The 23,767-nt window shown below is 54.4% G+C and overlaps 1 protein-coding gene and 1 long non-coding RNA gene across 2 annotated transcripts; one reads left to right on the top strand and one right to left on the bottom strand.

The window, feature by feature from the left end:
• Positions 1–236: 236 nt before the first annotated feature.
• Positions 237–1,741, top strand: LOC121157098. The gene is made up of 2 exons (XR_005883984.1): positions 237–338; positions 1,596–1,741. It is a non-coding gene; the product is annotated as an uncharacterized LOC121157098 (long non-coding RNA).
• A 389-nt stretch (positions 1,742–2,130) lies between these two features.
• Positions 2,131–21,976, bottom strand: BPI (bactericidal permeability increasing protein). Its single transcript, XM_040981108.1, has 15 exons — positions 21,751–21,976; positions 20,273–20,387; positions 19,226–19,354; positions 18,032–18,190; positions 16,916–16,979; positions 15,511–15,574; positions 14,222–14,313; positions 12,570–12,746; positions 11,455–11,514; positions 10,429–10,596; positions 9,409–9,476; positions 7,507–7,549; positions 4,414–4,477; positions 3,594–3,670; positions 2,131–2,415 (listed from the first exon to the last, which is right to left on the bottom strand). The coding sequence occupies exons 1-15, from the start codon at positions 21,881–21,883 to the stop codon at positions 2,377–2,379; spliced, it is 1,452 nt and encodes a 483-aa protein (XP_040837042.1). The 5' UTR covers positions 21,884–21,976; the 3' UTR covers positions 2,131–2,376.
• Between the last annotated feature and the right edge of the window lie 1,791 nt (positions 21,977–23,767).

Consider the following 23,767-nt stretch of genomic DNA (forward strand, 5'->3'; position numbering starts at 1 on the left):
CTAACTTTAGAACATCACCAACATCCGAAAGAACCAGAGCACATGGGCAGTCACTGGAGCAGGTGGTATGAGTGGCAAGGGAGAAGCTGCTCCCACGGCGGCTGGGGAGCAGGTGGCAGAGAACTCAGAGCATGATGGGAAACGGGTCTCAATCGCAGACCCTGCCTCTTCTCAGTCATCAGACGGACCTTCCCAGGGCACCGTGCATGCTACTCACTCATCTCCAGGTCCAAGAAATAACTGCCAGTTTCCCTATGGAGAGGGCAGGAGCTGTGTGTATGTTTTGGAGAGTAGAGATTGATGCTCCAGGGGTGCTCCATGTCTCCAAGATGGATGAGGTGAGAGAAAGTGGCAGCGGTCTAGGGCGGGATTATCCCCACAATCACCAGCTGTTCTCCCAACAGCAGGCAGGAGTGGGCCGGGGGGAGGGGTTCTTTACGAAGTACAGGAAAGACTGTCCCCTCTCGGTTCTGGGAAGGAAAATCAGAGTTCTCCAGAGTGGGCGTGGCCTCCCAGCCTGACTCGGGGTTCCAGTTTCTCCTGCCAGCCACACGCAAGCATGCACGGGCTGTCCCTGTGTGGCACTCAGGGGCCCCCACTGGCTGTGGTTCTGTAGGAAAAGGTGTGCTCTCTCAGAGGGCAAAGTAGAACAAAGTTTTGGTTTTCTAGGGCTGGAGTGCATGACCTTGGCAACTGAACATAGCAGTCCTGTCCTAGAGCACACTAGATCCCCCCAACAGACAAGATTTGGGCACCTGGAGGAGAGGACAGAGTGTGGGCTCTGAGCAAATGGCAGGGTACACAGCTTTGCCCCTTGCCAGCAATGTGATACAAACTACAGTCCCTGTGCCACACTCCTCTGAGTCCCCATCTCTGCCCCCCCCACTGGGGGCCCTGGAGCCCCCATCCCCATTTAACAATCAACAAGGACGACAAGTGTGCCTGCCTTTCTTCTCAAAGCCCCCTTTACCTACTTGGCTCACTATAAACACTTCTCTCCATTTTTATCATCATCAAGGTGGTTGAGATCTGAAAGACTACAGTTGCCCAATCTGTACCCATTCCTTCTCATTCTTACCCTTCTGAAACTTTCAGGAGTCACAAAAAAACGTTTTTTTAAACTAAATTCGGTGATCTCTTCCCCTCTTCCACTGCCTGCTCCCAATCTCTGGCTGTATCACCACCTCTCCTGGCCTTTGAGAGGCTGCCTCATCTGCTCACTCAATCCAATGTACATGTAATGATTGGAGATAGCTCTGTCCACTGTCCCAGGGCAGGACATGGCCCCACCAGAACAAGGGCTGTCTGGGCTGGCAATCTGGCCTGCACACCAGTGCTGCAGAATCCCAGGGAAATGCCAATTGCATCTAGCACACAGCTGATGGGAGGAGCCCTAGCAGACTTCATCTGCAGTGCTCTGCCTTGGGTGCCTTGGCGGGGACTAGGAAAGCCAGGGCTGCAGGGTTTGCAATCTCACCCTGCTGTCAGATAGAAAGGGAGCAGAAACTTAACCTGATTGTGGTGGTTGGAGATGGGACTTTGGGAGGGGACTAGGAAGCCATGAGAGTGGAGCTCCCAGGGCCAAATCCTTGCAGCTTCATAGGAAGAGGAGACAGAGCAGGCTTTGACATGTGATATTCCGCATCACCTCTGGTCTCTACCAGCAGGAGAACCACCACTAGATGAGGCTCCTAGACTTCACACCTCCAGGGCCCTGAACCAAAATCAACTTCTTTACAAAGTAGCCTGTCCCAGGCGTTTCATTACAGTAACAAACAAGCACAATCAGGATGAGACAGGGAGGGTGTGCAGGGTCACTACACAACAGCGACACTGTGTGGCAGTATCAGGAACAACAGCCCGGTGGACTGACCTGTTCCCCCATCCTCTGGGCCTGACCCCTTTTGCAGCAAGGAAACCTCAAGGACACTGTGAATAATAGTATCCCTGCCTGTAACATAGGCAGGTATGGATTTGAGAAATTAATTCTAGAAATAAAAAGAAGTGTCCATGCCTGGGATGTAAAGTGTAGTGTGTCTCACACTGGTCAGTCAATAAATGTACAAATGAATGAACGAACGCAAGGCAAGAAGCGATTGCCAACACCAGAATCCACAGGAGAAAACAGAGGTTTATTTTTTCCCTCTCTTTTTAAGTGGAGCACAGAGAGAGGTCACAGTTGAAATGCAATTCTGGGAGCTTTGAAAGAAGTTCATTGTCCCCCTGCTGCATTTTGTTTGGTGAACACTACCCCAGGTTGGGGGTCATGTCTGCATCTGAATTCAGAGATGTTGAAGTGGCTCCTGGCTGAGACCCAGAGAGGATTCCCTGGAGAAACATGCCCAGGCCCTGCCGGGAGCAGGTGCCAACCCCTCTTCAGCCATACTGGACATTGGCACCGAGCACCAGGAAACCCTAGGGAGAGATGGGGCTGCTGTCACGCCCTGCAAAGGCACTCCTGCTTGTAAGCGTGGGGCTGCCAGTCTTAGGGCAGAGGCAGCAGCCGGTGGAAGGCAACCCTTGGGCCTGCACCTGTCAGGAGCCTCCCCAGCAGCTGTTCTGTGACGCAGAGCCCTGGGGCCGCAACAGAGCCTTCACTTGTCATCCTGCCTCCTGACAGCTCAGGGAGCCTGGCTCCCACCCTGGCTCTGTTCCCATGCACTCTTCACTCAGCCTTTGCAGAAGTGCCCCGGGGCCTTTGCTTTGTAAAGGAAACTTGGTGAAATGGGGTGGGGGGGATGGGGGGAGAGAGCGCGCGGGGGGGGGGGGGGTGCAGGGGGGCATGCTTCAAGGTTTCTGTGGCTACTTTTCCAATTTCCAAACCTTGCTAGTTCATTGGTCTGAAGAACCTGGGATCAACTAAGTGGGCATTTAAGGCAAGGCGGTGATTGGAACTTGGGTGATGGGGGGGGGTACCATGAGGGGCACAGGTGGGACAGGAGAGCTGTCCCTCAAGGTAAGGCACACGCCCCTGCATGGGTGGCCTCGTGGCAGATGTAACCTTTTGGCTAGAACATACCGGCCTTAAGCAGTCTTAGAGTGGAGATGGTGAGGAAGCTGGCATATGCATGAGCCTTTTCAAAAAAAGACAAACTTGAAGCTGAGAACATGGCTGGGCGCCTAGGTGACGCCGAGGTGGCAGCTCCGAGTTGATAACACCTGGGGAAGCTGAAAGTGGCTTGGGGGACATCACCGGCCTAGGTTTGTCATCTCTGGTCGTGCTGTGGCAAAGCCAAGCGGAGGCCTGAGGGTCGGTGTCGCAATCTGCCAGACACTAGCATTGGCTGGTGGCCCAGCAGGACGCAGCTCTGCACAAAAGGCAGGCAGCCTGGATCTGTTGGGAATTTCCGCAGGGCCTCCTGGAAAGGCCCCTCAGTGAGCTTTGTTGTTACCGGGTGGAGCCTGGAATTGGTGTAGCAATGGTTACAGGCCAGGACTGGACTTCCTGGAACACTGCGTGGCTCTTTGGATCTTACTCCTGCTTCTTTGTTTACTGACAGTACTTGTGTGCCAGAGTTGTTGCGGGGGCAGGTGGGACGTGCTGGCTCCCAGTTCAGCCTGGAGGAACAGCTGTGGGCCATCTGGGGACTCACCTGGTGGGTCTGCAGGACCAGGTCATAGAGCTGCACCCGCTGGGGCATCGGCAGAGGGATGCCTCGCTGTAGCTTTTCTGTGGAGCAGAGCAATGAGAGACACTGCAGCCTCATGCTGGACCCCACCTCCTAGGAAACTGTCCCTGGAGCTGTGCCCCTCCTCTGCCCAGAGCTCAGGAAAGGCATGCTGGCCTCTAACCCATGGCTGCCCTCTGAAAGGCCCAGGCCTGCGGCATCCCCTGGAGCACCGGCTCAACACCACGGCAGGCAGCCGTAGGTGGGAGGGCAGGATTGTCGCCTTGGACATTCTCACAGCCACGCAGTACCGGGCTGAAAGCAGACATAGCTGGTGGTCCCGGGGCTCAAAGCACCACAGAAAATTCCAGACAGAACCAAGGTTCCTTGACCAAACGATGAAATCATGGGTTCTAACCTAAGGAACAATTTGAGGGCTTATTACCTAATTTTTGAATACTCTTGAGACGTTCTTTGGGGGTCTCTCTGTTCCGTTGCCTCTGGCATTAGGGTTAGGGGCAGGCCTGTCTGAAATGCTCATTATCCCTTGGGCCAGGAGAGCAAGAGATTTCCTGGCCCTCCTGCCATGTTGGGAGGAGCCACAGGTTCTGGCTCTGAGCCCCAGAGCTACCAGTCACCCTCTGTGCGACCAGAGAGGGTTGCTCGGCTGATGTTAAGCCCCCAGCCCGTGGGTTCAGGCACCTGTGGGAGTTCCCTTTCTGCCCCTCACTTTTCCTAGTATCCCAGGTACCTCCAACCTGTCCACCCCTCCGCCCCATCGTCTCTCTTCCCCAGAGCACCATACCGTTCACCCTGGGCAGCACCAGTGTGGTCACCACATAGTCCATGAGTGCCTGCAGCAATTCAACCTGGAGGCCGGAGGGGCGGAGAGAGCCACAGAGTGAGGACCCCATGTCACGGACAGTGCCCGTCTCCTCCTGCCCACCTGGGGCCGCTCAGCAGCCGTACAGCCAGGGGCACCGCTGAGAGGCGGGCAGAGATGCCAACTGGAACATCCACAGCCCGATCAAGGTCACGCAGGGCATCCCTCTGCAGGCTCGGATGTAAAGCCTGGTTTCGGTTGTGAGGGGCAAGGCCTGACACTCGAGCTGATGATGGGGAAATTGATGGAGAGCATTTGCAGATTGAGATGCAGAAAAAGGAAGGGCTAAAGACGTGTCTCCTTATTGCGGGTTCATTCCCCCAGGGCCTGGACAGCTAGGGCTGCGCCAGGCTGAAGCCAGGAGCTAGGTAAGAGTGTCAGGGACCCCGCTGATGCCTCCCAGGGGGTGTCTTAGCGGGAACCTGGAACAAGTGGAGGTGGGACTTCAACCCAAGCATTTGGACACAGGTCTGAATTGGTGTCTTAATGGCTAGGCCCCGCCCCCTTAGAGGATTTACACCTGACAACCTGGGGCTATTGCGGTGATGTGATGACATAAGCTACCACCTGTAAGTCCAGCATCCCCTACTGGAGTCCTGGTTTCTTTGCTGCCCACCCAGCTCCCTGCTAACACACCAGGCAAGGCAGCAGAGGAGTGGCCCAAGTGTTTGAGCCCCTGCCACCCATGTGGGAGAACCTGATGATGTTCCTGGCTCTTGCAGCCACTCGGGCAGTGAATGAGTTGTCTCTCTCGGTCTCTGTCACTCTTTTTTTTTTTTTTTAATACATATTTCTAGAAACCCTGAAAGTCATTATTTTACAAAATGCTCCCTTTCTGACGCCTCAGGCTGGAGAGTAGATTGAAGGAACGGTTTACAGGGCTATCCCTTTAACAAAGCTTTAGTGGTGTATGCCTCTGTAGGTGAACAAATAAGGAAATAACGCAGTGGAGAAGGCAAAACTTTGGGCAGGAAGATGCTCAAGGAAACACTAAATTTAACCAAAGTGATCAACTCTAAGCAACCAGCATGCGCAGCCATAGTCATCGGAGGACAGAAGCTGGGAGGATGGGGGATTGGTGGGGGGAGGGAGGGAGGTGGGGGTGAACCTTTGAAACCAGGAAACACCATGTAAGAGGTAAGAATGGCAGAAACGCGAGGAGCAGCCAGAGCCATTCCTGAGTTATTTCTGAGTGAGGAAAGCAGGCTCCATAGGCCATGCAATCCTATCTGTTAATTATATAGGCATCGCTCAAGGTCAGGAAGGATATACTGCAAGTGATGAATGAAGTGGTGAACAGCAAGTGCTTCATTGCATCTGTTTTGCAAGCCTATGTCTTAGGATTGCTCTTTAGCATGTATGTGTTTGCCTGAGTGATAAAAAAAAAAAACAACTCAAGAATAATGTGACCCTCCCCAGACAGCTGTGTGTGTGTGTCAGGTGGCTCAGGCTACAATTCCCGGAGTGCCTCCCCTCCTACGATCCTGGGATTTGAGACTATTGCTTCTCTACAGAAGTGGAAGAGGGCGATCCACTCCGCCAAGCCGCTGCTGCAGCCCAGCCCTGAAAAAATTATGTACCAGCATTGGGGCTGCTTCGTGCCTCTGAGAGGCTGCTGCATGAGTATCAGATTCGGAGGGGGCAGGCATAGGCCGATTTCAGACTTGGCTGACTTACCAGGTGCTCACTGGGCAGAGAATTTGGGGGCATCCCAGGGATGGACCTAAGCACATGTTCTCTAGGGAGGCAGAAATTGGAGTTCAACCAGAGCACCCGCAGCATCTGGGAGAGTCAGGCTTCTGATGTGGGACACGGTTCCATGTTGTGATGACATTTACCAGCTCCTTATTCTGTCAACCTGCTCAGTGACTGAGATAACCGGTCACATCTTCCTGACAGCAGAGGCCTCCTGGGTAGTGGAGTCTTCTCCTTGGACTGTGGGACACCTGCTCCTGCCCACTTACCCTCCCCCTCCAACTCCTCCCCACCTTTCCCCCTCCCAGCCCTCTTCCTAGCTGTGCTGTCCACCCATGGCTCAGTCTGAGCATCTACAAGACACTTCCAAGCTTCCACATCCTGTTCCTGTCTACTTCCAAACATATATTCAGTCCAGCATCTCTCCCTGCTTCCTGGCTGAGTCCCTGCCCCTAGCCCCTCCCTGGTGTCCTGGCTCTCCTGCCCACCCCCTCCCTGGGCCCTGGCTCTCCCACACCAGCCCCTCCCTGGTGCCCTGGCTTTCCAACACCAGCCCCTCCCTGGGGCCCTAACTTTCCTGCCCCAGCCAGAGGGAGCCCTTCCAAAGGTGCGGATCACGTGACATCACCCCCTGCAGGTGGTTCACCTGCTACTGCTTGCCCTTGAAACTCCCTCCACTCTTGACCCTGAAAGCCACAGGAGAGCCAGCCTCTGCCCCTCGCTCCAGCCACAACCTCTGCGCCCTCCCCTTGCTCCACTCCAGCCATGCCAGCTTCCCCTAGATCCCAGTTGTGCCAAGCTTGGACCCAGCACAGGGTTTTGCCTCTATGGTTCTTTCTGGTTGTCAACCCAAGCATCACCTCCTCAGAGAGGCCTTCCACGGTTGCACACTCTGTTATTTCTCCCATCTTTCTGCCCAGCCTGCCTGTGCTGCTCATTGCTCTAAGACTGAGACGATCTTATTTCTGCCCTCCTGTCTCCTGACTGCCTGGCTCTGAGAAACCGTTTCTTCCCTGAATGGTGGGACAGGATGAGGATGCTACAGCAGTACTTGGCATGTAACACCTGCTCATGACTAAGTCAACATGACTTGTTCAACAAACGTTGATGGAGCAGATTTCCTACACTTAGACTGTACATTTAAGGAAAGGGACTTGCCCAGGGACCCCCGGTTTGCACAGAGCAGGCCTGGGGCCACAGAGCTCCCAGCTCTGTTAATTCCAATGCAAATTATATGCAAATGAATCCCGTGACTTCCTGCTGACCCATCTCCCAATGTGAGGAGGAGAAGGAGGGAGCCAGTCAGAACCTCAGACTTACCGGAAAGGTGCCAATATTCGAGTGCTTCAGCTCCAGGAGCAGCCTGGGTAGAGAGAGAGGGGATGGTGACCCCACCCCTGGCCTGGGAGCCCAGCTGAATCCATTCCCCTGCCTCGGGGTACAGTCCCCGAATTGTTCCTGTGTGCGGGTCACATGTTCCCTTTGCCAGAAGTGCTGCTGACCAGACACTACTGACAAGCAGTGTCCCCCTGCTCAGCCATGGTCATTGTCTCAAGGAAGGACGGGGACCCATGCCAGACCACCAGGAGTCCCAGGGCTTCTGTGAAAACCACTGGGAGCCAGGCACTCTCCTCAGGGATCCCTGCTGATGGCTTTGTCACTGCTTGGTGATCACCTGCTGGGAAACAAAGTTGGCACAGGGGACAACAGAGCCGAGAGACGGAGGGGGTCACATTTCTAGGGGTGTCTTGTCTGAGTGCCTGGCTCCACCCTGGCCTGAGAGCCTTAGAATTTTCAGTCCCCTGAGCCAATAAGCAATCTCCATTTGTGGCTTTCATGGCATTTTGTTAAAGACCTCAGAGAAAGGGGCAGCTACAAGGCCAGATACTGAATCCACTATTGTGGGTGCTTCATTCCATTTAATTCCAATTCCACTGGCAGAAGCAATCACACTCCCATTTCACAGATGAGGAAGCTGATAGCCAGAGAGGCCAGTCTACCTGCCCAAGGTCACAGTTAATGACTTTGAGCAGGTTTCCTGGATTCTCAGCCCATTGTCTCCAAAAGTCTACAGACTTTGAAAACTCATCCCTGTTCATCAAAAGTCAGAAGCCGTAGGAGGCCTGCTCTAGGAGTTCTTATGACCCAAGCTCCATCCCCCCTGTGAGTCGGAAGTCTGCGTTCAGCCAACCCCCAGCTGATTCTTCTCCAGCTCCGTGGCATGACAGGCTTGCAGGTGTTTCAGGAAAATTAAACCCACAGTCTCTGAGGCAGAGGGATGTGTCAAAATGGTGCTGGGAGAGGTGAGCTGTTTGAACCCCCTGGAGCTCTGTTCAAGGTCAGGAAGGACGGCTCTGGGCCAGGGAGGCGGAAATGGACAGGAACGTGGGTCAAGACTCACATGGTGTGATCCTGACTGTGATGGAGAAACACCCCAGGTCTGTCCACAGTGGTCAGCACACCTACCCCTTGGGGGGCTCCTTCTTTTAGACCCGCTGGCCTCCCTTCTGCTCCGTGCCTCCACCTGCCTCTCCATCGCTCTGTGCTCTCTCTCTCCTTCTCTCCCAGTGTCTCTTTTTCTGGGTCACTCGCTCCATTTCTGCATTTCTTTTTCCCATCCATTGCTTTCGATCACACAGCTGGAAGCGTTCCAAACACTCCAGCACATATTCCAGTACTTCACCGAATCCTCAAGGTGGTACTGTTGGTAAAGGACACGCATGCAGCTGGGAAGCACACTGTGCAACTGAGGAGCAACTCAAAAGATTTTGCATGCTCAGCACCCAGTCCGGGCACCCCCGTGTCCCCAGCTACCACCTCTGCCACCCGGATTCCAATGCCTGGCAGAGGATGGTTCTTGGAGGGGAGAAGTTGATGTGGGATTTTCCAAGTGCCAAGCACAGCCTGGAGCATGGGCAGCTGGATGCTGCTGTCGTTTTAGCATGGGGGGTGGGGAGCCTTAGCTGACATGGTCCAGCTGTGAGTCAGCCTGGGGCAAAGAGATGCTGGGCCACTCCACGGTGTAGAACAGTGGCAAGGCAGTTCACCTCTAATCACCAGTTTCACTGTCTGTAAATTGGGAATATTATGGCTACCACACCCTGCTTGAGGTTTAACTATGACAGTGGACACCAAAAACAGAAGGGTCATTGCTGTTGTGTGGACACCAAAAACAGAGGTGTGCCCCTTCCCCACCCCGCCGCATCCCTGCAGGCCACTTACCTGCCCGTTCTGAGCTGTGCAAAAAGCTTGTCTCCCTTGGCATCGACCTTCACCAATGTGTTCAGGCTCTGTAGGGCAGGGGTGCTCATTGAGGAAGCCCAGGCTCACAACCAGTACCCATGTGCCCCCAACTGCCCTGGGACCGTATCCCAGCTCCCTGCTCACTCCTAGGGGCCCTTAGGGCTGGAGTCTGGCCACCCTAGGGCCCAAACCACCGAGTCAATGATTCATTCCAAAATGTAGGCAGGTTCTAGCTTCCTGCCTAGAGCCTCGGGTGATTGCCTATAAGCCCACTTTCTCTGCAAAGTGGGTACAGTGGGGTCAGCTGCATGGTCCCTGGTTGCGGGATGTGTGGGCCACATCCTCAGAGGCCAGAAGCAGTGCCACCAAATATATGTGGAGCCATGAAACGATCGAAGGGGTGAACATACCACTCAGCATTGGCCTGGGCACCCAACTAAATAAAGGCCCAATAAATCTACAGATGAAGGCATGAACCCAGATATTTATGGATGAATGAATGAAGGAAGGCACAAAAACGAATGATCGGTTGAGCACAAGTGTGAGCAAATGAATAAATGAAGGCGCATAGGAGCCTAAAAAATGTATAGCATGTTTCACGTCAACAGTATTATAAAAAATTGAGTGAATGAATAATCAAATGAGTAAACGAATGACTGAGTATATGAATGAACAAATACACCAATGTGCAAGTGAATGAGCCAAGATAGGAGTGAATGTATTGGAAATATTAGCCATATTTCAAACCAACAAAGGAATGAATAATTGAGTGAATGAGAAACTATGCAAATGAATAATTGAATGACTGCATAAATAAAGATACTGGTGACTGTCGGGTGAAGGATACCTGTGGGGCTAGAAGCAGGTGGGCACAGCAGCTCTGACCTCCGACTCTGGCGCCACACTGGCCAGGCTTCCTGCTGGGCAGGATTCACCCTGGCCCCCGACTCCTAGGACAACAGGAACTCCCCTCTGCCCAGCCCCGAGAGAATAGCTTACCAGGCCAAGCAGGAAGAGGGAGGCCAGAGAGGAGTTGGGGCGGATGGCAGAAGCCTCTATATCCAGGGCAGCGTTGAGGGTGACGCCATTGGGGCTTATGGACAGGCGTGGTGGGGAGGACACGATGAGGAAGAGTTGCACATCCATATTGGGGAACATCTTGGCCACCTGCACCCCATGAGGGGACAATGAGCACAGAAAGTCGTTTGGATAGGAACATGGCTGGATCTAGACTTGCCCCGCCCATACCCAAACACCTCCCCCGCCTTGCCACTGCCGCTAGAGCACAGGCAGGGACTGTGTGGCATGGCAACTGGCGCCCTGCCAACCCCATCCTAGCCGTCCCTTGCTCTGGAGACTGGAAGCCCAGTGTCAGGAAGCAGACAGACTCAGTTTCTATCTGGTTCTCATGCCTCTGTCCTCCATCTCAGGCAAATGGTTTCCAGTCCTCAAATGGGAAACGCTCTCCTGTCCTCCACAACTCCTCTCACTGAATGCTTGTCCACTCAGTTTTCCTCAGGCTGGCCCTGCCCCTTCCCATGCACCTCAAAAAAGATGAGGGGGTCCTAGGGCGGTGGGGGGAGATAGGGAATGTTCCAGTCACCCTCTCATCTCAGACAGCCTCCAGCCAGGTCCCCTCCCACAGTCTGGGTCAAACTGGTGATTGATGGGCAAATGCAGCTCCCTGGGTGTCCCTGCCAGCCACACCTGCCCCTGCCCCTCCATGCAGGCTGCCCTGTAGAGAAAGAGTGCGAGGGGCTGTCCCCAGAGTTCCCAGTGCAGGATCCACATGCAGGCTGGGAAGCTGATCAGCAGCTCCAGGGGCTGGACCCTCATGTCAACTCTCACTCCCAGGCAGGAGGCTGCCTGGAGCAGCTCTCTGTACCACTGTGGGCTGCACAAGGCAGGCTCTGCTCTCTGGGCCCTGGGCTGCGTCTGTCTGCCTCATCCACTCAGCGAACCCCAGCCCACCCTGAGCCCAGGCCCGATGCATGACTAAAGGGGAGAAAGCAGGCCTTTGCTCACCTGGGGCAGGGCCTTCCCAAGGTACTTGGTCGTCAGTCGGAATTTAGAGTCCTTAGGAATCTGGAACAAGAGAAGAGGACCTTGGGGGATGGTATTAAAGATCAGCAGGCAGGGTCACTGGGGGACATGTGCTCTGTCTCCTCTTTCTCCCTCTGTTCTCTCCACTCCCACGCACACGCTGAGGAACGCCAGACAGAACAAACACAGAGGACAGGGACCCGATCACATCAGATAGTAGAGGTCAGTGGCCCCAAAGACGAACCCCAACCTCTGCAGCCTGGAACCGACGGCCCTCGTCCCTGACTATCTGCTTTGAGATTCTTCTCCCCGAGAAGCTCCAGTCTGTCCCCAAACCAATCCTATGGGACAGCCTGTTCACTTGCCAACTTCGAGCCATGGCCTCCTACCAACACACTTGAACTCTGTGAGTTTCCCCTCCCCTCACCCCCTCCCCTTTCTACCTTTGAATTTTACCAAGCACAAGTGATTGGGGGCTGGGTCACTTGCTCTGAATAAATAACCCTTGTCTGTTTCCCCAGTGGGCATGTGGGTGATCAGCATCTTGCTGGTTCCCATTGGTGGCACTTGGGATTGTGAAAATCAACTGTCTTTCTGAGGAGCCAGATAGGAGGAACCCCCAAGGCTGGTGAACAGGTCGGGACCGGGGCTGTTCCCAGATTCTGGAGAGGATCGTCATTTCTCCATTTCACAGATGGGCAAATTGAGGCCCAGAGTGGGCCCTTGAATAAATAGGGACAAAAAGGGTGGTGATGAAAAAGGTGATAGAATGGGGAGGAGGGTCTGGCACAGGGCAGATACTTGCCTACGTGAGCTCAGCGCCTCTCAATGGGAATTTGAATTCTCTCTGAATGTATAGCAATTATAGTGCTATATAATATAGTAACGTAACAGCAAGAATATTGCACTTAATCACGCCTTGGAGGAAGGTACTGCTACTACTGCTTCATGGATGGGGAAACAGGTTTCCAGAGTGGCTGATTTCAAGTCAAATTCAAATTTGCTCCCATCCCACCAGGGCATGGACAAAGCCTCTACTTGGCAGTCCAGGGCTCCTCCCACATCCGGTCCCAGCTCACCATGTCACCCGGTCTCACCATGTCATTCGTGAAGATCAGGCCCAGAGTTCCTGCCTGTTCGTACACCAGCGCCCCCGTGTTGAAGAAGTAGTCAGACACGCCTAGATACACCATGCGATCTTGGAGGCTGGGGAAGGCCATGGCAGGCGGGGCGAAGGGAGGCTGGCTGGGGTGGGCCACGCTGTAAAACTGCCCCTGGGGGCAGGCAGCAGTGAGACGGGCATCTTCAGGTAGCAATGCCTGCCCCCTCACACGTGCTAGGAAATGAGCAAGCTGAGGACACGAGTTATGCCTTTGCAAAGGAGAGGAATGGAATCTCCCTCAGGGACAGGCTCAGAGATGCTGCCCTGTATGCTTTCCAAACCAGCCCTGGGCGGCTTGCACGCTCGCTCTGCCACAGGAGAGGATGCTGAGGCTCAGAAAGGGCCGTGCTTTGCCCAAGGGCCCACAGTCAGCATGCAGCAGGGGCAGGAACTGAACCTGGGCAGGCAGAGTCTGGCACATGCGCTTCTGCCTATGCAGCTCCCCAGCCTTGCTAACAAGCATGGAAATGTTGCCCAGGGAACAGTAAGGTCCTGCTACGTCTTCCAAGTTAGCAGCGTCTGCAAAGCAGCAGAGTGGGATGGGTGTGCTGGCTGCTGACACTGCGGGTTATTGGTATGGGGCTGCTGTGTATTGCAGCACCGCATTGTAGGGCAGGTCATTTGGTTAGCTGCAAAAGCATTCAGCCGAGAAAGCAAATTACAGGCAGGTGTAGATGGTAGGATACCAGGTACAGAAAAAGGAAAGGTCCTTAAGCAGTGTAAGGTCAGGGAAAAGGAAGACACACATTGACATCAGCACAGCAAGATGGGAGAAGTGCAGGATCAGGCAGTTATTCACACGTACTTTCAGAAACAAAGGTGACAAGAAGCTCACATGTCTTAAATCCAAATGATGCTAGCCTAGTATCCTCTGTATCCTTGGCTCCCTGTTGTTCTTAGACCATGGTACCTTATGGCAGAAGACAGAGCAACCCTTGGAACGTAGTAAGAGGGATCCCAGCCCAGGCTGGGAGTTACAGTGCACATGGTCAGGGAAGAAGAGCCAGGGGACTGGTGGAGGGCACCAAGCCAGGCAATCAAACCCTCCAGTTCTAGCTAGGTTTTCACGTGGGTGTGTATGTGTGTATGTGAATGTGCAGATTGAAGACGCCATGGGGGCGTTACATCCCCCCGTAGCCATCAGCTACCATCCCTCGGCAGGAGGCAAACAGAACCTCCTCATGGGCTGTGGGTAAATAGGCCCTAACTTAACCTTTGATCTGTTGCATTGTGAAGATGCTAGTGATGCTGAGAGCAGTGAGGAAGGAGGCGGCAATAGAGTGAGGGGATAGCTCAGCAAAGACTTGAAGGGGCCAGACAAAGCTGCATGGACATTTGTGAGACGACATTGTAGCATAGGGGACAGCAGGTGCCTAGGCCCAGGGGCAAGGCAGCTATATGAGTTGGGAGAACAGAAGACGGGGAGGCCAGTGAGCCCAGAGTAGCAGTGGGAGGAAAAGAACAGGCGTAGGGAGAAGTAAAGCAGACATCGGGGACGGGGTTTGCCTCCCCTGATCTGGGGGAGCCCTTCCTGAGCAGGTCTGCGGCAGAGCCATTCAGGTTGGTGATTCTCCTGCAAAGCCCCACCTTCAGCTGCGTGTCCAGGTGGTCCACTGTGGCTGCTGGGGGTGCTACCAAACTGTAGTCAATCCCGGCCACTGAATCAATCTTCTTTCTCACTGGAGAAAAAGAAGACGGAACAGAAACTGGTTCCCATGGCAACCTCTCCAGGCCATCCCCTAAAGCTTGTTCAAGAATCTCTGTATTCATTTTATACTCACCTCCTCAGAGGAGCCCTTCTCAACTCCACCACTGGAGGGAAGGAATCCACACTCACATGCACCTGCTCCCCTCTAAGAACCCCGAGTCAGTGGCTAACACACGAAGCCAAGGGCTCAAATACTGCCCACTTGCATAGAACTCCGTGTGACCCAGGAGGAGCCCTTGCCCTTCTTGGAGCACCTGTCACTTGCAGAACTGTGGTGACAAGAGTCACCTCACAGATGCTGGGAGGGATCAGCTTCCAGAGCAGGAGTGGGGAAACTTCTTCCTGCCCAAGGCCACCTTAGGCTTGAGGACAACATTCACAGCCCATGTGAGATTATCCACTTAAAAACAAGCTTGCTGTAAATTCATTGAATCATGAACCCCGCCCATGGCTGCTGTGGCAGGGTCAGGTTAGATGAATTCTCAGGCCTTGCACAGCCCATGGTCAGGCATCCACAGCCCCTGACGTAGGCTCCAAAGCCAGGAGGGACTGTGCTTAGTAATGCTGTTGCCCCAGGTCATCTTGGGACCAGCTCAGCTCTGAATGGTCTCTGTTAGGAAAACTCCAACTCCAAGGTCGGGATCGTGTTTCTGCCCTTTTCCCAGCCTTGTGACTTTGGCCAAAACTCAGCAGCTTTTTGAGCCTCCCATATTCCTGTGTGTAAAATGGACGGTTGGAGGCTTAGGGGAGACAGTTTTCCATGTGCCTGAGACATGGTGAGCACGTGAGAGGGAGTCCTCCCCATCTGTGGATTGCCAAATGCTTGGAGGGGCAGGGGGACAGAAAGTTGCTCCCATGTTAGACATGCAGCAAGGGGTTCAGAGGGGAGGGTAGCAACTCTTTGGGCAACCTCATGTGTCTGGCTTCCAGGGGCAGAGACTATTTGGGTGTTTGGTGGCTACAGGGCTGGGGGAATAAGCAGAGATGGGCTGCTTCCCCATCTTACTCCTGCACCTGCCACAGCGGCCTGACCCAAAGCCAACTGCCATTTGAGAGCCACCTGCTCTGTCCATTCTGGCCCAGGCTAGGTCTGTCAGGGAAGCTTGCTGCCTCCTTCAGGCCTTCTCTGTTCAGTTTCCTTTTATTCTTGGTGCCCACCCGCTCTCACCTGGCAGAGTCTCGACATAAGGCTGCAGCTTGGAGGACACAGAGCTGGTCAACACTTCGCAAATCTGGGGCGAACCAAAGAAGTGGTCAGTGAGGCCTTCCCATGGTGGGAATAAGGATCCAGGTCGTTTCCTTGAAAACCATATGGCTCATCAATTTTCCCTTTTCTGTTTGGCCACCAGGAAGCTTAGGGCATGAGACAAACAGCTTGGAAATAATAATTACGCGTGCCTGCACAATGCGAACATCTTTATTCTATTTCCTTTCCCTGCTGCATTTGTGTTTTCTGCTCTGTAATGTGGGTTTGCTGTTGGTTGTGTTGCCTTTGCTTTTGCTATCTCAGCTCCTTAGGGAAACAAAGTGGCTGAAAAAAGTGACCAAGCGTGAGGTGGTCGGTGGCTAGATTTTCTGGGAGTGGGGACTCGCTCTCTCCCAAGGCAGGGTGGGACTTTGCTGTGAACAGCCAAAAAGACAGATCCTGCCCTGCCCCCTCCCCCACCATTTCTCCCAGGGGAATAAACAGTAACCCCAGCTCATCTAGGTTGCCTCATACCCAGGCTAACCTGGTCGCTGAGAGGGTCACTCCACCTCTCTAGGCCTCTGCTTTGTCCCCTGTACAATGGGAAGTGGCCAGTCACATCCCACAGGCTCCCCTGCCTTGCAGCTGTGCCCCAGCCCCAGCCAGAGGGCCCTGAGGGCTTGCTTGGAACCCATGGGTCACAGTGAAAGTGACTTTACATGTGGCTTCACCTTTGACTTTGGAGCCACACTCCATCTGGGGCTCCCTTTGTGAACCCAGTGCTTAACCACAAGCAGCCTGAGCCCAATCAAGGATGGACCTATCCCTTAAGTCAACAGTCCAATGGGCCAAGCCAGAAAGCAGATGTCGGGGGAGAGTGGGGCCATTCAGGTGACACTGACTCGGAGCTTCCCCTAGATGCCAGGACATAGGGTGGGACCGTGGCTGTGCCCACTGTGCTCATCTCACTTCCTGAGCCACAAAATCCTTGAGTGTGGGCAATGGTGCCTGGCCCCAGCTGCTTGTTTCAAAGCCCCAAGTAGCAGGCATGGGGGCGGGGGTGTGTTCACCCCATAGCCTTGCACCAGCCCCAAACTTGTTGCTTCCTTAAGGGCGTGTGTCCTAGGTGGGAGGACTGTGAGAGGTTTGGGGGAAAAGTGGGGCGGGCAGAGGGGCTCCCCAACTCTCCCAACCCTGCCCCAAGAAGCTCTCAGGGCCAAAGTGTGCCATAAGAGTGGGGCGACCCCTTCTCGGAGCCTTGGGGAATGCTTGTCACCACACTCACACTGACTTGTAGAGCTGGCTTTGGGGTTTCAGTGGGCATGGGGGGCACGCTGGAGGTACGAGGTGACAGCCTACCGCTGGGGATGCCCCTGGCCCCTCTTACCTTGCCATTCATGGATTTGCGGAGTGAAGATTCGATTTTCTTATGGAAGAGTTTGACCAGCCACCTGTAGAGCGGCAACAGGGACAGGTGTGAGGGTCCCAGGTGTCAGGAGGCTGTGTCAGCTGGGAGCCCTCCTCCCCTGCAGGTCCATCTGGGCACCTCCTTCCTGAGCTCCCAGTGTGCACCCTCTGATCAGCATCTTTCTGCGTCTGCAACGACTTGTTGATGCGGTTATTTCCCTACACCCTGCCGCAGGCTCCCCTCTGCCCCCTCCCTCACCTTTCTCTGTCTCTACCAGCCACCCTGGCCTGCTCTACCTTGTGTCCTGTGCTGCCTCCCACCACAGTGCCTTGACACATGCTGTTCCTGCTGCCCCGACATCTACATGAACTCCCACTTCTTAACTCTTTTCATTTCCATCCCAATGTCATTTCAGCCAGTCCCCAGGCTGGTTCAGATCCTCCTGTTCCATGCATTTATAGCTCTTTGTACCTTTTTCTTAGTTCTTATCCCCTTTCATAATTGTGTGTGAGCCATTCAATGTGCGTGGCGATTTCATTAGTGTGTGTTACTCGGCTGGTCTAGCTGACCACAGGCTGGGGTCAGAGAGTCCTGTGCTGAAGCACTTGTTGCCTATGGAAAGTTAGGCTTTTAGCCAACCTCAGCGCCTTGGTTTGCCCCTTAAGAGAATAGGGTAATAACAGCCTATTCTCACCAAGGCACTGTGCGAATTAGTGATGCAAGGCAGGTGCTCAGGACATTGCTGGGCACATGGGATGCCACTAGGTGGCGCTCACTCTTGCCCCTGTTGTGTCCTAGGGCTTTTTTTTTTTTTTTTTTTTGCCTTAGTTGTGTGCAAAGCTGACATCAGCGGGCATTTGTTGAATGAATGCCTGCAGGTTTCTGATGAGGATTATGTAGCATGGTACATGGGTCGGGTGCTGAGCCGCAGCCTGAAGCATAGTAAATGTTCAGTGCATCCCACATGTCTGCTCCATTCTGTGTATCCCTGGCTCCCCCTACCACCCCCGAGGACCCCTTAGCAAGGCTGGGCACAGGGTGGGCTTGGGTTCTGCTCAAGATCCCTTTCCCAGTCACCGTCCCAGGAGGTCATACCCCAGGATGCCTGAGACCCGCAAACGCGCTCTGTCGATGTTGCTGTTGCAACTGGAGCAGGTGACAGTGGCATGGCCCGAGGCAGGGACGCTACCCAGCTTGAGGTCCGCCGAGATGGAGATGCCCTCCACGCTGATATCGAACTTGCCGCTGACTTTGCTGAAGGAAGACACAGAGACGGCTTGGAGCAAGCCCTTCTTTCCTTATTACGTTCACACTCCAGTGCCGGGCGGCAGCTTAACAGGGTTCCTGCTGCAGGTGAGCCAAGAGCTCTGGAAAGCACAGGCAGTTTGCCCGAGGTCGCCCAGCAACTGAGTGGTGAAGTCAGGATTTGCACCTGATGTCCGACCCAGGTTGGCCTGGCAGAATCCAGCTTATCCTAACCATGGCCTCAGCTGCTATCCTTGCTGGGTGGTTTTGAATGTCACTGCTGGTCACAGGAGGAGGAGATACATATTCTTGTTCTCAACTTTGGACTTGGCCACCTGACTTCAACATGCTCAGCTCTGGAGGATCTGCCTTCCATTTGGGCACCTCTACCATCACCAGGAATGTGCCTTGGGCAGCTACCCAGGCTGAGGTGAGCCTCTGCTGGACTGAGCCCAGTCTAGCTCAGCCAAACCCTAGCGAATTCTTGCCTTTGTAGGTGATTAGAATTGTAATATGTGGTGGCTGCCAGCCAGGCTGGGCTGACTGCTGACACAGGACAGATGACCAACCTAGCCAGTGGGTGACAGGTTCTGTGCTCAGCTTCATGTCCTGACTCCACCTTACCGTGTCCAGTGCTGTGATGTGCACAGGTGCTCAGCCATTCACCAACAGAACTTCCTCTGCCATCAATTTCTCTGGGAGGCAGCAGGAGTAGCCCAAGTACTTGAGACCATGCTGCTCAGGTGGGAGACCCAGATGGAATCCTGAGTCTTTGACCTGAGCTAGCCCCAGCTGTTCTCAGTATTTGGGGAGTGAACCAATGGATGGAAGACCTCTCTCTCTCTGTCTCTCTCCTTCACTGTCTCATGCTTTACCTTTTCAATAAGTAGAAATAAATAAGTGAATCTTCAAAAACTCTTGTCCTAGAGACTCCTGGACAATGCATGGTGATGAACAAGGTGAATAAATCCGGAAAGCCTGGATCAGACGCCTCCTGAACACCATCCAGAGCCCACCCTCCATGCCACAAGCATGGCCACATACACGAAGCTCTTCCTGGCCTTCCACCTGCCGCTGACCCTGATGTTGGCGTTGTTGATGGAGAGCTGCAGACCCACGTTAGGCTTTATTCTTATCTGGGGGTTGGGAAGATGGAAGCTGCGGACCACCATGCTGCAAAGAAGAAACGCTGAGCTGTTAACTGGCCCCCATCCTGCCCCATCACTTCGGCACCCCTGCCCCAGGGGGTGGAGGTGGAAAAGACCTGGGCTGGGGCCTGCTTTCAGCTACACCATCTATCGTGTCACCAGGACCTCAGTCTCTACAGCTGTACAATGGACCCAGTTCTCTCTGTTGCGCAGGATGTGTGAGCCTCAGCCCAGAAGCTCAGCAAAAGGGTGGACGGTGTCTGTCTTTGTTCACCACCAGCATCCCAGCGTGCACACCATACCAGACATGTGGCAGGTACTGGAGCAGTCTGGTGAATGAGGGGGTGCATTCAGTTCTTCCCAGACATGTATATGGTTTCTGCCCAACCTCTCACCTGTCCAAGGAGACAAGAACAGCCTTGTCACCCCACACCTGTCCCATGCTGATTCACCTGGGGGTGGAGTTGGAAACTTCAACTTAGCCAATGAGGGCTCTCTATTCCTCCAGCTCCAGTGATTGGCTCAAGGGTGCGTATTTAGCATATGACGGACCAATGGGAATGTGTCTGAGGACCTCCCCTGCAACTCGGCGTTGAAATGGATGAGAGAGAGGTCGTCTTGCTTCCCGAGGGGACCTTTCCCCGAGGTTAGTGGGTGGTGTTTGCATGTGGCCAGGGAGAAGTGGGGTCCCACACGCCGGCACCTGCTCCAGGTGTACCTGAAGCCAGAACCTCGCCGGCATCGTGCAGTCCCCTGAGCCAGCTCATTCTGGGGGTCAGGTTTTCCGTCCTCCAGGCCCCCAGCCCTAATAGATCCAAGAATTGGGCCCAGAGTTTTGGGATTTGTGATTGTCCCTGGGCATCATGGTGAGGGCCCAAGGCAGGTTCTACGGCTTCCTACGCCCCCAGTGTGGGGGACTGGGTCCCTCCCCGCCAGGCATCACCTGTGAAAGTTGTAGTGTGCTTTCAGGAAACGCTTGATCTTAAAGCTTCCCGAGGTGTCGGGGATGCGGATCTTCTCGAGCTCGCCCTGCAGCACGGCCACTCCCTTCTGGCAGGCTGTGGGCAGAGAAGGCACAGGGAAGGGGCAGGGTCAGAGGCTACCCCTGCTAGCCGGGCTGGTGGCTGCGATAGTCCTCAGCTGAGATGGTAGACCTGGAGGGTCACAAGCAGGACCAGGGGAGGCCTTGTGTGGAGGGCCGCAAGGTAAATGGCCCCAGCCCCTGAGGGCCCTCCATCCTTGTCAAAGCTGCTCTGCTCTCCTGGCCCAGAGGTAGCCGCAGGTAGCTGTACTTGGGGAATGCCATCCTTAGAGCTGCTGGGATTTCAAGTTCCCATTATTTTCCCGGGTTATAAGATACAGCTTCCCATCAGGTTTCCAGCAACCATTTTAAAAATGTAAGCACTGTTCTTCAGAGTGGGTCTGTGGCTGCAGGTTGCTGACCTGCACTCTGAAATACCATGCCCCCCCCTCAGCACCTAGTACTGAGTCCTACAACCGTGTCCAGCTCCCAGTCGCTCTGCCTTTGAGATGCTATCCACAGGGCCTTTGCCCACTTAGAGGGGCAAGGAGAGCTGGGCTGGCCGGGGGCAAAGAAGATCAAGTGGGGAGTTAGAAGATGCCAGGGAGCCCCCAAAGGGTGTGAGTAAGAAGAGGATGCAAACATACTCCCTGTGGGTGGCACAAGGTGACACCAAGGCAGCTGTGACTGACCAGGGAAGCTGTGGGCTCAGCCTTCAGGGCCATCCCAGCTCTGAGCTCAGAAACAGCCACATTGCTTCCTCCTGGCTCACACAGGCCCTTCTGCATGTAGCCCTGGATTCAGAGATGACCTACCTTGGCTGGGAGGTGGTGCTCTGGAGTGGAGCCCCAACTCATTGAGAAGGGTGCTGCTCCCCATTGCATGCACCTGAGGAGTTCTACCTTCCACTCAGAGGGTTTTGCTGGGTTTGCCATTGCTCTACAGTTCATCTTTCTGCCACTGAGAGGCAGCATTGAGCAGCCTTATGCCACAGCATTCAAGCGACCAGAGCTCCACTTGAGTGATCCCCTCTGCATGTTGGCTCGCTACAAAGGAGAGCCCTTCCCATTTTCCCCCTCCCTCCCTGCCCAACCTCTAGACACAGCAGCAAGCCTGAAAACCAACTTCAGGAAGAAAAGACCTGGAAGCCAGAGACAGGCTGGCTGATGAGCAGGGACCACTTAGGAGTCTGAGCACTGGGGAGCACTCCAGTCTGGGTATTACTGCTTCCCAGCCCTGTGATCTTGGCAGTCTCAGTGGCTGCACAGGTAGACCAGGGACAAGGACACCTGCACAGTGAGCGTTCTGTGCACTGGATTTAGAGCGCTGCACACAGCAAGTGCTCATTCAACTAATGCCCCTTGGGGGTGGGAGAGGAGGAAAAGGAGGCATCCAATTACCATAATCCAGGCCCTTCTGGGAGATCCTGATCATGAAGCCGGGGTTGGTGGCCTCTGACACGGCCGTGGCCATGACGACCAGTGCCACCACCAGGGCTGCCCAGCTCCTGGGGCTCTCCAGAGTCCTGGCCATAGGTCTTCCCTCGTCCTGCAGTGCTGTGAAATTCTCAAGATCTCGGAGGGGAACCAGGCAGCTATAAAGGAACCGGCTGGGGAAGTGCAAGCCAGTGGGATGTGTAAAGGAGGAAGGAACCCGGATGGGGGCGGGCAGAGGGGAGAGCAGTGGCCAGATGATCTTGGTTGTGTAACCAGGTGTAAACAGCATAAGCAAATAGCATTGACCACTTCAATGTAAAGCCGGGAACTAATGCTTCCCAGGGCTGGGCAGCTGGCTTTCCGCTTGGCTGTATTCTAAGGTACACATTGCTTTGTTCCTTATCTAAACTGCTTTCCGTCAGGCTAGGTGTGATCTTATTGCAAGTGGACCTCAAGCACCACTGGGATGCAACAGCGAAGAAATGTACAGCTGGGGACCGAGGGTCAGCCTTGGCACCTGCCACCAGACACCTGCAGCTCTCCACGAGGCTTCACCATGCCTGTGCCTGCCTGCCCTGCTGCCCCAATAAGCCCTCCCATAGCTTTGCAGGGTCTTGGGACCTGGAAGTATACCACCCTCTTCTCTAGTTGATAGAGTAAATATTGTGTTTCCTTCACCCTCTGAACCTTGTTGTTTTAATTTGGCTCCAGACAGGGACTGAGTTTTTCTTAATAACTACAGCCCCCAAAGCTGCCGGATCCTGGGAGCCTGTGCGTGCATGTGTGTGTGCTCATGTGTGTGAATTTCTTCCCTAGACTTAAATATTTCATTGCCTCTGCCTCCCACAGTCTGCTTAACCATGCTTCGCCTTTTCTGTATTTTTCATGCCTCCCTTTGACGGTTACAGAATCCGTGGCTTCTCCCAGGTACAAACAGCAAGCAGCTCGCAGAGCTGAGACTCCGGTGCAGTTGACTAGATGCATCCCGCTCCAGCTCTTAGTCTTTCGGTGTCTGGGGTGGGGTGGAAGGGGAGATGGGGAGGGGCAGAGACACTGCTCATCCCTGTCCTGGCTTTCCAGGTTTCTGTCTGTGGGGGTGGTCTCTGCCCTTCTTTTTACTGCAGCCTCAGGCCCTGGGTGGGCAGAAACCCTGCAGGGCAGCCTGTTCGGTTGCCATGGAGATAAGAGGAGGGGGCTGGGCTGTGGAGGGGGCAGCTGGCTTCTCTCCTGCTGGGTCCCCATCAGCCCCCTGGTGACTTGTCTCCTGGACTCTGATTTTATGAAAGTCTAATGAAGCCTACTGGGCCAGAGAACATGAAATCTTCTAAGGAGAGTTTTTTTTCCCCAGCTTCTAAAGGGGTCTCCCTTGCTGTTCCTTCTCCTCTGCCTGCACAACTGGCCTCTGTCTGAATTACTGGAGGAGGCAGGCTGGAGCGGCTGCATCTAGAGCATCAGCCATGTGCCGGCTGCTGCACGTGGCAACTACACACCTGAGAACACCCCGTAGGGGAAGGCTGGTTCTGTCTCATGTTGGAAATGAGGAAACTTAATCATAGAGCCACTACATACCTGTTGTGATCACTTTGTCTTTCCTGGAGAGAACACTCCCCAACCCCCAACCTCTTCTGGGGCAGTTGCCAGGATGACCTGGCACCTTGTGCCTCCCTTACTTTGAGTACCCAGAGTGCCCGGGGTACCGGGGTGCTGGGGATGAGAGGGCTCTCCTCCTCCCCTTCCTTAAGCTTACTGGTCCTTCATTAGGTCTGGGTGCTCAGGTTTAACCAAAGCCATCCCTGTGGCCAGCGGAGGCCCCGCAACCTCTGCTTTTCCCTGGGTCCTCTCCCTTCTCCCCCTGCCAGGACCTCACTTCTGGGTACCCGGTGTCCAGTGGCTGTGGGTGGCCACTCTCGGACTTGGGAATGTGGATGCTGAGGGTAAGGGGGTGGCGAAGAGCAGCCCCTTGTGGAGGGCTGAACCCCTT

Source organism: Ochotona curzoniae, unplaced genomic scaffold (assembly GCF_017591425.1).
Source record: "Ochotona curzoniae isolate NIBS_2020 unplaced genomic scaffold, NIBS_Ocur_1.0 contig_3520, whole genome shotgun sequence".
In the NCBI taxonomy this organism is placed as follows: domain Eukaryota; kingdom Metazoa; phylum Chordata; class Mammalia; order Lagomorpha; family Ochotonidae; genus Ochotona; species Ochotona curzoniae.